At 35.9% G+C, this 12,253-nt stretch overlaps 2 protein-coding genes across 3 annotated transcripts; both read left to right on the top strand.

Moving 5' to 3' along the window:
* The first annotated feature begins 626 nt into the window (after positions 1–626).
* LOC124433827 lies at positions 627–5,727 on the top strand. 2 transcript variants are annotated; one of them, XM_046983625.1, is made up of 8 exons: positions 627–1,126; positions 1,275–1,572; positions 2,211–2,431; positions 3,247–3,370; positions 4,024–4,252; positions 4,329–4,486; positions 4,951–5,085; positions 5,228–5,727. In XM_046983625.1, exons 2-8 carry the CDS (start codon positions 1,278–1,280, stop codon positions 5,314–5,316), a joined length of 1,251 nt encoding a protein of 416 aa, XP_046839581.1. In that variant the 5' UTR covers positions 627–1,126; positions 1,275–1,277; the 3' UTR covers positions 5,317–5,727. The 2 variants fall into 2 exon arrangements, with proteins under 2 accessions (XP_046839581.1, XP_046839582.1); XM_046983626.1 differs by having other exon boundaries at positions 4,951–5,076; positions 5,228–5,725.
* Positions 5,728–8,870: 3,143 nt separating this feature from the next.
* LOC124435212 lies at positions 8,871–11,930 on the top strand. Its single transcript, XM_046985156.1, has 5 exons — positions 8,871–9,237; positions 10,570–10,868; positions 10,959–10,993; positions 11,456–11,625; positions 11,811–11,930. Exons 2-5 carry the CDS (start codon positions 10,708–10,710, stop codon positions 11,928–11,930), a joined length of 486 nt encoding a protein of 161 aa, XP_046841112.1. The 5' UTR covers positions 8,871–9,237; positions 10,570–10,707.
* The last annotated feature ends 323 nt before the right edge of the window (positions 11,931–12,253 follow it).

Here is a 12,253-nt window from a genome sequence, read left to right as displayed (position 1 = left end):
TACTATTGAGATCGCTCATTACTTGCTTCTAAAAGCAACTTTTGAGCATTGGTTAAAGTTCTAAAAGAACGGCAGGAGAAAAAACTCAATTTGTTACATACGATATTAATAGACTTTAAATTAGGTGACACGCTTTGGATTAGTATACAAAGGTACCCAAACGGTGAATATTTACAACTTTTCCTTGTCAATATATATATAAACTTTCGCATGAGCATTAATCAAATATCAAGCAATTACAAACAAACAAAGTAAACCAGAAGACACCATCGTGAAATTTACAAAAATGAGAGACAGAGAGGAAGCGCTATGACATTTATTTAATTTTTGTAGAAAACTCCTATTTTTTTCCTTAATTTGCACTCCTTTTTCCGACACAATTCAAGAATACACGAATGGTCATAAAAATTGTAAAAATGAAACTGCTACCACTAACTGGGTAGCATTTACAATACCAATGATAATTGTACGTACTTAGAAACAATTATCATTATACATTTCAGTGATGCCACGCGATTCTTGCGTGAAGGCGTACGGGACAGAGTTCATTAATCTTATCTTGTGTCACATCACTTTACGATTACGTTATTGTAAACGCTTTTGGCTTCTCCTAACACGCAGCCCGGCTTTTAGTTGCGTTGAAAGCAGATTTCGACATTACTATGTCGACACTCAACATCTACGCTGGAAACGCCTTCGCTTAGAGAGTATAATTGAGCTTAGATAAATATTAAAGAACGAGAATAGACTGAAGTTGAAGTGTTGAAATCACGAGACTGCAACTTGAGTCATGCTGAAGACCGCCCCTTACTTAAACAACCGAAACTGAAACACAAAAGAAAGACATAATTTGTCATTCGAGCACCGTCTAAACTTGTCATAAGAATAAGCACTGAAAACAGGAGTTTACAAAACGCTAGCAACAGCCAACCGATCCAACAAATACTTCCTTTATATGAAACTTGAGAAGAGGAAATGGAAATACTCAAAACAGTCAAGTCAATATTGACGAAGAATTGAAAATGTTGATGAAGAACATTCTTTTAATTCTGTAATGAATCATATAATTCATTTTGACCCATTGTGAATTGCATTGTAGGAAAGTACCTCAGTCTGGTGATCGTTGGTAAGATGTTCCACACTTTGTATAAAAAATAATGTACGTCTAATTACTAGAATTCTGCGAATGATGAAAATGTGATGGACTGTAGTATCTCGCACATCCTGATGTACTGCAATACCACATGTTTCAATTGAATTTTTTTCTTCACCAGTCAATGATGTCAGTGAACAACTGGCACCTACAGTCTATTCTCATGACTTCGTGGTATCTACAGTTCGGTCTTGCTGCCATGACCGGCCAAACAACCGCTGTTTACAGGAACGCTATCGACAGCTTTTATGTCGGAATCAATGGCTGCAAAATTGATGCAAATGTGTGCAGCAGATTTTCCCGATGTCAAAAAGATGGTTCCTGTTTGTGCACATTTGAAAATCCTTCTTTCTATAACGACGGTGTTCGATATGGATGTGTTGCCAACACGGACAAGCGCTTGACAACAATAGCTACAGGTTGTACAAGAATTATGGATATCCAACGCATATATGCCTTAATGATAAACGAAACGATTACCTAATCATCAGGGCCATTATATGTGGTCCTCATGATTAGGAGGGGGAAGTTTACGAAAGGCATTCGATTTTCTAGCTTAGGATAAAAACATAAGATCTTCCTAAATGCTTGTAAACATTGCAATTTCAAAACGTGTTGTCGGAGACGGAGTTCATCGTAATATACAACGTTTATTGGAAGGAGTGTGTGTGGGGTGGATTATCAACTCTGCTCGATTGATCTGCCTGACTTTGAATGTGCGATTGTACTTTGAAAAGAAATCCGTTGGTCCTGGTGTTCTTCGGTACAAGCTATTACGAAACTATCGGCTATATCGATTGTTGCTTTATAAGTATGGAGGCGTAGCTCTTCAGCGTATGACGTCTACATGAAATCATTTACTCGCATGCTTTCTAGAAATCCAGGTTGATTGTAAAACGTTGCGACTAATGCGATAAATAGTTACTTTTCCTTTAAAGGCAAAGGGCAGCTGTTTAATATACGTCCATATGCAGTTACCATCGAATCATCATAGCAACAGATTGCGTTTGCTCCGCCATTTTTTACCAAATATAGATTATTTTTCTTTGTTTTCAAGATCCCCCAAAGGAAGAGAAATGCTTGCAAGTGCGTGGTCATATAATGACACACAATCCAAAACATCGGTCGGCACTCAACACCCACAGGAATTCAATGAGGAACTGTCGCTTCGAGAGAGCACTGGTGAAGTTCCCGGACATAATCCGTGACAGCGAGCAATCTTGGCTCAACACGTCCTACGTTGAATTAAGAGCACAAAAAAATAACGTAACTTTAAAAGTGCGTGATAATTACATCACTTTCGTAAATTTCACATGAAATATCACTAGTGAGATCACGTGATCCGATGTGAATACATAGAAAATTATTTCGATCATTTGCATTAGAAATTTACCATGTAAAAGGATGTCACGAGTGTTGACATATGCAGTAAGTTCACTTGCCCTGAAATCATTATGCACGATTCAAGAAAAAAACATGAATATAATCTGACATATGTAAAACATCGTGAAATTCATATAATTATTACCAAAATTACTAATAGTAATACACGTCGAATCAAACTTCACAGATTACGGTCATGTACACCATGTACACCTAATAGGTGGTGGTCAGTAACAAACACTAGCGTTTGTCGCAAATTGCATTTTCATCCAAATTACATAGAGTGCTTGAACATAAATTTCACAGTAATCGTATGTTTATTTTATTTTTACATGTTGTTTAACCATTTCCCATGGAAAGTTTACAAAAGCTTCACATGTAAATAACAAACTTTAACAAGTGTGAAGTCTTGTGCAGATCTTACAGAAGACCTTCTTTCTGTTTTTTTCGACAGGGCTCGCCCCGTAAAAGCAATGGCGTACCAGTTAAATGGGGGCACAAATTCATATATGCATCTGTTAAAAACAATGGATTCAAAGGAATTTAATGCAGCAGAACATGAATATATGAATATGTGCCCTCCCAAGTAAAGAGTCTGCTACATCACTGTGTATAACCAGACGATTTCTTGCAGCAAAATATAATGATTATTTGGTTCATAGTGTACAATGTGTGTTTCATAATGTATAATGAGAGTTTATTTTCTTTAGTGGCTAAAACCCGTACCTCAGTTGAAAGGCACGATCGTTACATTACAATTCATATGTCCTTCAACTTCCGATCGCACAACCGACCAGTGTGTGAAAGCAAAAGTTTTAGGTGCATGGCATAAAGGTACGTGGAGGATGTTAACTTAAAGAACGATGTTTATGAGCTGGCTATTGAAGAAAGCTCGTCTAAGTTTTTTGTACGAAATACTGAATTGTGCAACCTTTGACAAACAGCATATTGGTTCTTGGTAAAATATTCCGTTTGCCGGGATTGGGAAAACGGTTCTCAGCTGTAAGCTGGCCAAAACAATCCATCAGTTCATCTCATAACCTCATTCAGTTGAAACAATGACTGTTTATGTAAAGAGTTCTAAAGACAGAGAAATAGAAAAAGTGTCTTGAGGATGATAGTCTTGTTAGAGAATGAATAGTTGTGTAAAGGGTAGCGCTACTGAGATGAACAATAACTGCAGATCAGTGACTTAGAAAAGGAATGACTTTGTACACTTGCCAAGTGTAGCACTACTTATTTGAATGATCACAGAAGGTTTATATTGACTTCGAGAAGGAACAATATAATGCAGAGATTACTTCTTGTTGAAGAAGTAAGTTTCTAGAAAAGGATGGTGGTATTCGGAAAGTATTCCATCAGTAGCTTTTTTCGTAATGGTACCACTGAGAAACAACGACGGAGAGTGGAGAAGTGTCAGTAAATAAAAGATTGTTTAGAGGGTCTCTTATGACATAAATAAACAAACACAATTGTGTCTTTTTTAGCAAGCACAAGAGAATGTGCAAATGTTAGCTGGAGGTTGAGTTTTGACTCGAGAGGCTGGTCCATATGCAAGAACAAATATCATTTCATCACCGGATTTCGTCGTAGCACTGCAAGAAAAAATGATCCCATTTATCTTTTGGAGGATGCAAGGTGCTGTGAATCAACACAAACATACGATAACGAGCCTGGCGTGTGCCGGATAGCTAATTGGAGTACGTCGCTTAACAGGTACAATTCCTACTACCATTTTGGATAAGAACGAATTACGATGGCATATCATTGATCGCCCATAAAACTAATTTAGAAATGGAAAATGGAGCGAGTGTCCTCGTGGGCACTTTTTAAGTGGATTGTATCGCAGCAATAGATCAACGTTGAGTTCGATTGATCGCGGTCGTTGCTGTAGGCCAGAATCTCACCCTCTTCGCTATGGGTTGTGCTATGATGAAAATATAGCAAAAGGCAAGTGTTTCTTGTACCAAACTGCATTATGGTGAAAATGGAATTATGCCAAAAACAATTTTTTCTTTTTTGTTGTGGCTATATTCATATGTATGATCGTGTAGGAACAATAAACTTTCACAGGCATGCAAAGACTTTTTAAGAGATTTTCATCTTTTTGCACGACGAAGATGGTGGTTAACAAGCTGTTGATTAGAGGAAAGCAGGAAACTCGTTATTCTTGTACACCAATAATATTTTAAATGTGAACAGACCTAGGCCTGAAATATTCAAGCATATTTCATAAAAGCTCATCACTCCAATTAAATGGATGATATAAGGCCTGTTTTTGACTATCATCCAGCACCGTTTTTAAGAAAGTTTTATATTCACAAAAGAACAAAATTCTAGTGTTTCTGCGCACGTTTAGTAAGTGCAGCTACTAGGACAAATATATTAATTCAAACCTCTGCATTCTTTAACAGATTTTAATAGAAAAGGCTGGTCCATTTGTAAGAGAGTGGGTTATTACATAACAGGTCTCTATCGTGGAAATGGTAAAAATGAGTTGAACAATATCGATAAATTTCGCTGCTGTCAAATGGCATCAGGTATGTCAGGTGACTGCAATACTTGTTTTTACAGATGTACAATGCACTCTTATATATATGACCGTGATAATAGATTTTCCATGATATGTCACGCTTTATACACCACGTTCAAACCTTACAATATACCAAAAGTGAATTCCTAAAATTTCAGAGAAAACGTCGAATTCCGTGATTTCCAAAACACCTTTCACATATCGAGCGTCAAGAAATATATCAACAACTACTAATGTGAAAGGTTAGATTGTTAAATTATATTTGATTCCAATTGATAAAAAAGGTAATGCACCATGAAGTGAAACAATCCACTTTATAAAGAGTATGTACAACGATCTTGTGTTTAAAGTCTATAGCTTCTATACAACATTTAACATAAAACACATCCAAAAAAAACCATCTTGTTTACTGAAGAACGGATTTCAACATGTTCGTTGGTGTAACGTGAGCTAACCCATGTTAAGATCTGAGCCAGCAAGACCATTTGTGCAGAAAACATGGAATGCCCACCATCTTCTCAAAATTTGAATTGATCTTGAACGTCTTGCATTGGCTTTTTCTCAATATTTACTTATTGTAAAGCATCATGCAAGTATATACAGCATAATAACTACATAGCTATGTCTTAAAACCAGGGAAGCTGGAACGTCGATAATGGGTCAGGGGGTAAATATTCATATATGCATTTTTTGCCTGATTACTTTCATTTGAAATCAATTGTTTTGTACGAGCTGTGACTACGAATATACGACTAATTGCTGCCCCCCCCCCCAATTATCGACGTCGAGGAGCCCTGCATAAAACTATTCTGGTGGTTGTGAATACAGAATGCGTGAGATCAACGTGCGTTGTGACCAGACTTGGTAATTTTTACTACGAGATCCCCACTGGAGAGCTTACACAACCGCACTTGCTTTAAATAGTTGAAAACATTTGGAACAGAGGGAAGCAGTTTGCACAGATCAACGCATTTTTGATAATAAATTATAAAATAAACACAAAGAAACGCGTGCGCTGATTGGTCTAGAGCTGTGTTTGCATTAGCCTGTGCAAAACACATCTCAACCAATCAAATCAATCATAACAATCAATCCTTAAAAGAGAATTTTCAAATTAATCGTGTATACATTTTAGAGGAAAAATTAAAACGTTAACTTTAAACTTGTCTGTTTTGCATTATTTTTATTTTATAAAAGAAATAAAAGATGTTTTTCGTGTTTGCACTGGCTTAAAAAAAACCTCAGAGACGTTTGTGAGAACTCTCGACCTTCGGTCTCTGGCTTGCACTGATCTGCTCTCGAGTTTCTCCCAAAGGTCTCCTCGGTTTGCATAAGCCTGTGCAGAGCAAACATCTTTTACTTAATTATACATATGCAGTTACACGAACGTGGCACTCACATTATACAACTTTGTCTTTAGCAATGCAAAGAAAACTACAATGAAAAGTACAGGAAAAGCAAAATCATTTATAAACGACAAATCTTTCGTAGCCCTCGTCGTTACGTTGGCGTTTGCTGTAATGGTTATCGTGGCTTTGATAACTGTTATTTTGTTTTTGAGGAAAAAGATAGGAAAGTGAGGGAATTTTTGTATTTGTGTAGAATATTGTCCAAGATTAAACGGTGAATAGGTTACAGGGAATAAAGGCAACACTATACTGCATGTCATTGTAAAAATTTAATGGGTAAAAAATTGGTTGCCAGTAAGTAACCAACCTACGTTGTTGGTAAAATCATTCAAGTGCTAATGAATCATAAGTTTTCCATCTATTATTGTAGTCTAGGAATGCTGCCTGGAAGTGGCTATCACTGAAATATAATAAATATAATCAGCTTATGAAAAGTATAAATAGCTACATCATATAGTAATAATCATGGTGACATGGTGCAGTCGCCAAAAAGTTAAATGTACGTTGATCATTTTTATACCGCTCTAAACAGCTGGCAGACGTTGACATCTGACGAGTTGTCTGCCTAAATTCATAGCGTCTGAATTATCTAAAATAGTTCTTTTCAGAACTTTTCAATTACTGCTCTAACTGTATAAAACAGTTCTTTTCAGGACTCTTGAGCTTTTCATGGATTTCTTGGGTTTTAGAACTTTTGGGCTTTTATTGGTTTTCGGAACTCTAAAAACTTTTGGCTGTTCACCATCGCAAATGTGCCTTTCACAACGACAAACTCTCTGTTTTATACGCCACTTTACTTTGTTTAGTGTTTATCTTATTGCATTTATAATTGCAGTGTTCTCGTGACAAACTCTGAGAAGCCAAAAGATTACATCGTAGAAGATGACTATTCACCATATGTGATAATGACCACAGATTCGGGGCAACAAAGCATCCAGGGCGACAAAGAAAGTTCATCAGGCGAGTTAAATTCTGCGATAAACATGTCAAGCAGCATATATCCAACAGCAAATTATACTATATCATTTTATTCATTCACAGATAACTATGAAGACCCAGAAAATTACCAGAGTTTAAAAGAAACCCGTTAAAAGAACAACAATACGAGTTGAACTACTATCAAAGTCTTACCAAAACAAAAGCAAAACTGAAGAATCAAAGAATTAGACAACATTGTACATTATTCTATTGTAATATACACATATGTAACATAATGTAGTTTTTTCAAACTCACACATGTGAACACCCTAATTAGAGGAGAGCTTATATTGTTTGACCATAACATTGCGACGTAGATGAATAACACCGCAGGCATGCCTATTTTAGTACATGTCTGAAACATAGTATTAGTTTATAATATTGAAGCAATTCTTTGATTCCAATACTTGCACTGATGGATATTGGTTTGAAGTTTTTCAGTGCTATAGTTTTCCATCTTGAAAATTTCGTTCTTTGCATTTGCTTTCATTCAATTGAAACGTACAAGTGAAAATGCTGCTAGCTGAATTGTTCACTTGATTTTGTAAAGTACTGATTTAATTTTGACAGTTATTTTAGAGTGTGTACATATTTAGCAACTTGGTAACCACAGACAATAAGAAATAGCGACGACCCTATAATCCATATTCACCTCAATTTGTTATGATACTTTTCAAACCCATTTTTGCGTACTTAGGTTTGAGTCTGGCCAACACTGACTGGCGCCTATGATCTTCACTGGCCTGGCAAAACTGGTTTGACATAAAATATCTTTGAGAAAATCGTTGTAATCGATATTTTATCATTTTCCTAAAAAATCTTATTGGGAATCCCCTTTGACAAGCAGAAAAACAATATCTTGAACGCAAAACAATTGGTGAATAAAATTAGTCTCGAGAAATATATTTCTTGTCATTAATAAGCTGGTTTCATCTGAAATATTTCGATACAAAAGCGGTTCACTTTCAAAAAAGTTCCCAGAGCAATATTCATAACTCCAACAACTAATGACTGTTTGTCATCGCTTTCCTTTGAATGGGTAATATAAAAGCCACCACCTTAAAGCTCTTTGACTGAATGACGACAAAGAAGTTCCTTCAAGTAATGCGCGTGAAGAAATTTCACAAAGGCAGCCATCAAACAGTCCTATCAATCCTGTTTTAATCATAAGATCGCAGGAACCTTTACACGCCTTGGAAAACGTCCACTACTTATAAATATTCATATTTCTAATCATGTAACTTTGATGAAAGAAACTGGCGACATGGACGAAATATTATTAATGGTTATTACCAATTACCAATAAAACTGATCTCATAATTTCTGTTGCGCAATTCTCGCTGTAACTATGTTTCACTTTTGCTATATGTTTACTTTTTGCCTAAAATGTTGCGACTTGTGTACTATCACGACACTTAATGGCAGTCGAACACTCATCAACGGTGCGCTAACATCTTCATCGAAAACTCCGTTTCATGTTTTAAAACAAAGTAACATTAGAACAGACAGTACGCTAGTGAAAAGCACCGCTTTCGTGTCGTAACATCCTGCCTAAATGTCTTTCATAGGAATGCCTTGATCTTGACTTTATAAGCACAACTTCCGCGGTTGTGTTCTAATTATCTATCAATACAAGCGATCAATACCACGAATGTTCATCAAGTTTTCGTCATTCGAAGTATAAGACAATGATAAAGACCAAACGACCACAGAATAATGCAACGTGAGAGGTTCGAAAAGCAGTTCTCATCGAAGAAGTAGAACGATATTCACTCTTAAAGGTAAAGAGTCGCTTCACTTTTTGATATGAGATTTCCAGAATTTAAGTTGTCATGATATATGAATATTGAATTGTGGATGAAATTAAAATATGTTTTTTCTAAACTATAATTTTCTACTTTTGTCAGATAGTATATTATTTGCTTACACTCCCTTCTTAAAAATATTTTAATAGTGAAGCTTCGTGTATCCTTATATGTATCCTCGTGTATAATCTTCGAAAGAAATGCGCAAAAACACCAAATGCATGTCTCAAAAGTATGCTTAATTTTTACTGCGAAGTTGAGAACGTCACAAGAAAGCAAGTTCTGTCGTCTCATTTTCATCGTATCAAATTTAAATTTCTCAATTATAGATCATTTAAAATAACATATTGTATTGCATTTACATAATATGGGGGCTTAAACGCGTAAGCATTTCAAACTTCCCGTCGTCTTAGTAACATAGGGAGGACTCAAGAGCCTTAAAAACATCGCATCAATATAGTTCATTCGTGGGCTGGCAATGAAACAAAAGAGTCGACTGTGATATTACTTCTAAAAGATTTGCTTAAAGACTTTGAGTAAAAGGAATTTTGTTGCCATAAACTGTAGTGCATTTATTTGGAAAAAAACTCGATAGAATAATCACGATTGCACGCAAACTCAGATGAGTAGGTCATATTGCAAAAATTTTAAGTCAAACACATACCAAATTAATGATTCCTGATCTTCCAATATTGCACGATCAAGTTTTCTCTGAAAAATAAAATGAAAAAAATGTCATCATCAAAAAATTTCATCAAGGTTTTCACAAGTAATCCCGACTGCAAGGGCTACCAAATGTCTTTGAGCAATAAAAAGATAGCGAACTAAAATAACGACCTCCCAAATTTCAACTTTAATACGTGTTCAATAGATAATAGACACATGAGCATGAAAAATAGAAATTTGTGTGTTGAGCAATGAGTGCTCCATCAAACGCACTTGCTTAAAATTTCAACGGACTTGATTGAAATTCCAAGAAGTGAAATTGACCAAAATGTTTTATTAAAGACTATTAAAGTAATATTAAACAGCAGTTAACAAATTATAGATTGTAGATGTCGGATTAAATAACTGTTGAAAAATTGATGAAAATCATCTTGTGCACAATGGTGTGCACATCGAACCGCTGCGTTTTGATATTCTTTGAAAAATATATCCTAGATTTCTTTTTTAAACATAACTTCAAAGACTTAATGCCACTGTGTAAAAAAACATACGCAGCCACAGAAAATGTTTAAGTACTGCTAACAGCCGACCCACGAAAGCCTGATACTTGTGACTACACCAACAATTTCTTTTTTTTCTCAGCTAAGGCTTACAAAGACAATTCAAAAGGTGAGCGTGTTTAAAGAAACAATGACCAAGAGATGACCATATTGAATGACGTATCTCGTCGACAAGAAATTACGCGTGATATAAAAGAATAACCAGTTTACTCAAAATAAAATGAATTCCAATAATACAACAGCGAATGAAAATGAAGACAAACGAGGAAAAACATTTTGGATTTTGGTTTACACTTTCATGGCGTTTGCGATATTTGAAGTCTTCTGTATAATACTCTTCCTCGTTTACAAACATCGAAAGAAACAAAAAGAAAAGTTGAGGTATGCGCATGCGTACAGTAAATAATCATGACCATCGCTTCTCGTGTTTATACAGGAGTTGTGAATTTATCTTTAATTTCTTGTATGCAGAAAGCGGTTGGAGAATATTGCAACGTCAAATTATGGTGAGTTAGCGAGTTATGTTGATTCAAAACCAGCAGACATTCACTTTTCAACAGTGATAATTTTGCAACACTTGAGTTCGAAACAAGTTTTCGCGTCTTTATACGAATCACAATTCACAACATTGCTAAAATCAAAGAAAATTGTTCGCGAATGATGTACAGTATTTTCACCAACTCCTATTTTAACCGCGAATGTAACGCAGTAACTAATGATTTAATAAAATAAAAAGACCACGATAGTCCATGTAAACTTCAAGCTCGAAAAATTCAAATCCCAAAAAAGGAAGTTTTTCAAAATTCTCACTGCAAACATGAAAATTTGTCAGTTAGCTAGCAGAGCTAAAATTCTAAAAAAAGATAATTCCTAAATACAAAAAAAACTCGTGACAAATTTTCCTCCATTGAACAGTCAGACATGTTTGGCGACCAATCAGATCAAATAGCTTTGCTATTTCACATTAGATAATCATGGCATGCAGGAAGGAAGAGAAACACCACCGCCGCACTATGCAGAGAATCTCGTGACGAGGGAAAGAGTAGACCCGATATATAGCAGTATACGTGTGCATGACTCAACATTACACTCAAGAGACAAGTTTAGTGTAATCGAAAATGGATTCCAGGAAAATTTGGTAAGATTTCGATGAAAAATTTTGTTTATAGGTTTCACTCTTCTGTCGGTACTTGAAACCACTGCTGTGTGTATTTCAGTGAAAAGTCGTTTTGTTTTTTGACATTGCCATGCTATGAAATCTACAGATAAATATTTCATTCACCTGGCATTTGCTCATTGTAATTTTACTTATTTGTTAAACAGATGGCCTCAAACACACGCTCGTGGTCACAATCTTCCTGCCCGATTATTTTGCTTCCAAATGATTGCGTGATTTTCCACGCGTCGGACTCCGAACATTACCATCATCGCGTCATTCATTAGATAACACGCAATCTGATACGAAAAAGAACTACGTGGGTGTCGTAAACAACGCAGGACCCGAAAATCACAACGATGATCTCCAAAGCATGTCCTCGTGGACGAGTTGTTCGAGCGGGGAGCTAACAATCCCGGATGAAGATCACGTGTCCAGTAACGTTCAGGTCACTTTGGAAGAAAATATTTTGTACGAGGAGCCGGATAAGGTTTTACAGAAATACAAATCACATGAACACCCTACTGAAAATGACAGGCCTTTTGAAACGCAAGAATCAGTGATTACAAGCATAGAATACCTTTGTATCACCGAAGCAATCCCTAACGAT

Source organism: Xenia sp. Carnegie-2017, unplaced genomic scaffold (genome assembly GCF_021976095.1).
Source record: "Xenia sp. Carnegie-2017 unplaced genomic scaffold, XeniaSp_v1 HiC_scaffold_14, whole genome shotgun sequence".
NCBI classification, from domain to species: Eukaryota; Metazoa; Cnidaria; class Anthozoa; order Malacalcyonacea; family Xeniidae; genus Xenia; species Xenia sp. Carnegie-2017.
The sequence above is the reverse complement of the archived record's forward strand: the minus strand, read 5'-3'. Positions and strand labels throughout refer to the sequence as shown.

Excerpts from the sequence above, each read along its gene's own strand:
- LOC124433827 (XM_046983625.1), top strand. The coding sequence starts at position 1,278 with ATGATGTCAGTGAACAACTGGCACCTACAGTCTATTCTCATGACTTCG. Across the intron at positions 1,573-2,210 it reads CTTGACAACAATAGCTACAG|ATCCCCCAAAGGAAGAGAAA; the intron begins GTTGTACAAGAA and ends TTTGTTTTCAAG. Across the intron at positions 4,253-4,328 it reads TGGAGTACGTCGCTTAACAG|AAATGGAAAATGGAGCGAGT; the intron begins GTACAATTCCTA and ends AAACTAATTTAG.
- LOC124435212 (XM_046985156.1), top strand. The coding sequence starts at position 10,708 with ATGAATTCCAATAATACAACAGCGAATGAAAATGAAGACAAACGAGGA. Across the intron at positions 10,994-11,455 it reads TATTGCAACGTCAAATTATG|ATAATCATGGCATGCAGGAA; the intron begins GTGAGTTAGCGA and ends ATTTCACATTAG. Across the intron at positions 11,626-11,810 it reads ATGGATTCCAGGAAAATTTG|ATGGCCTCAAACACACGCTC; the intron begins GTAAGATTTCGA and ends TTTGTTAAACAG.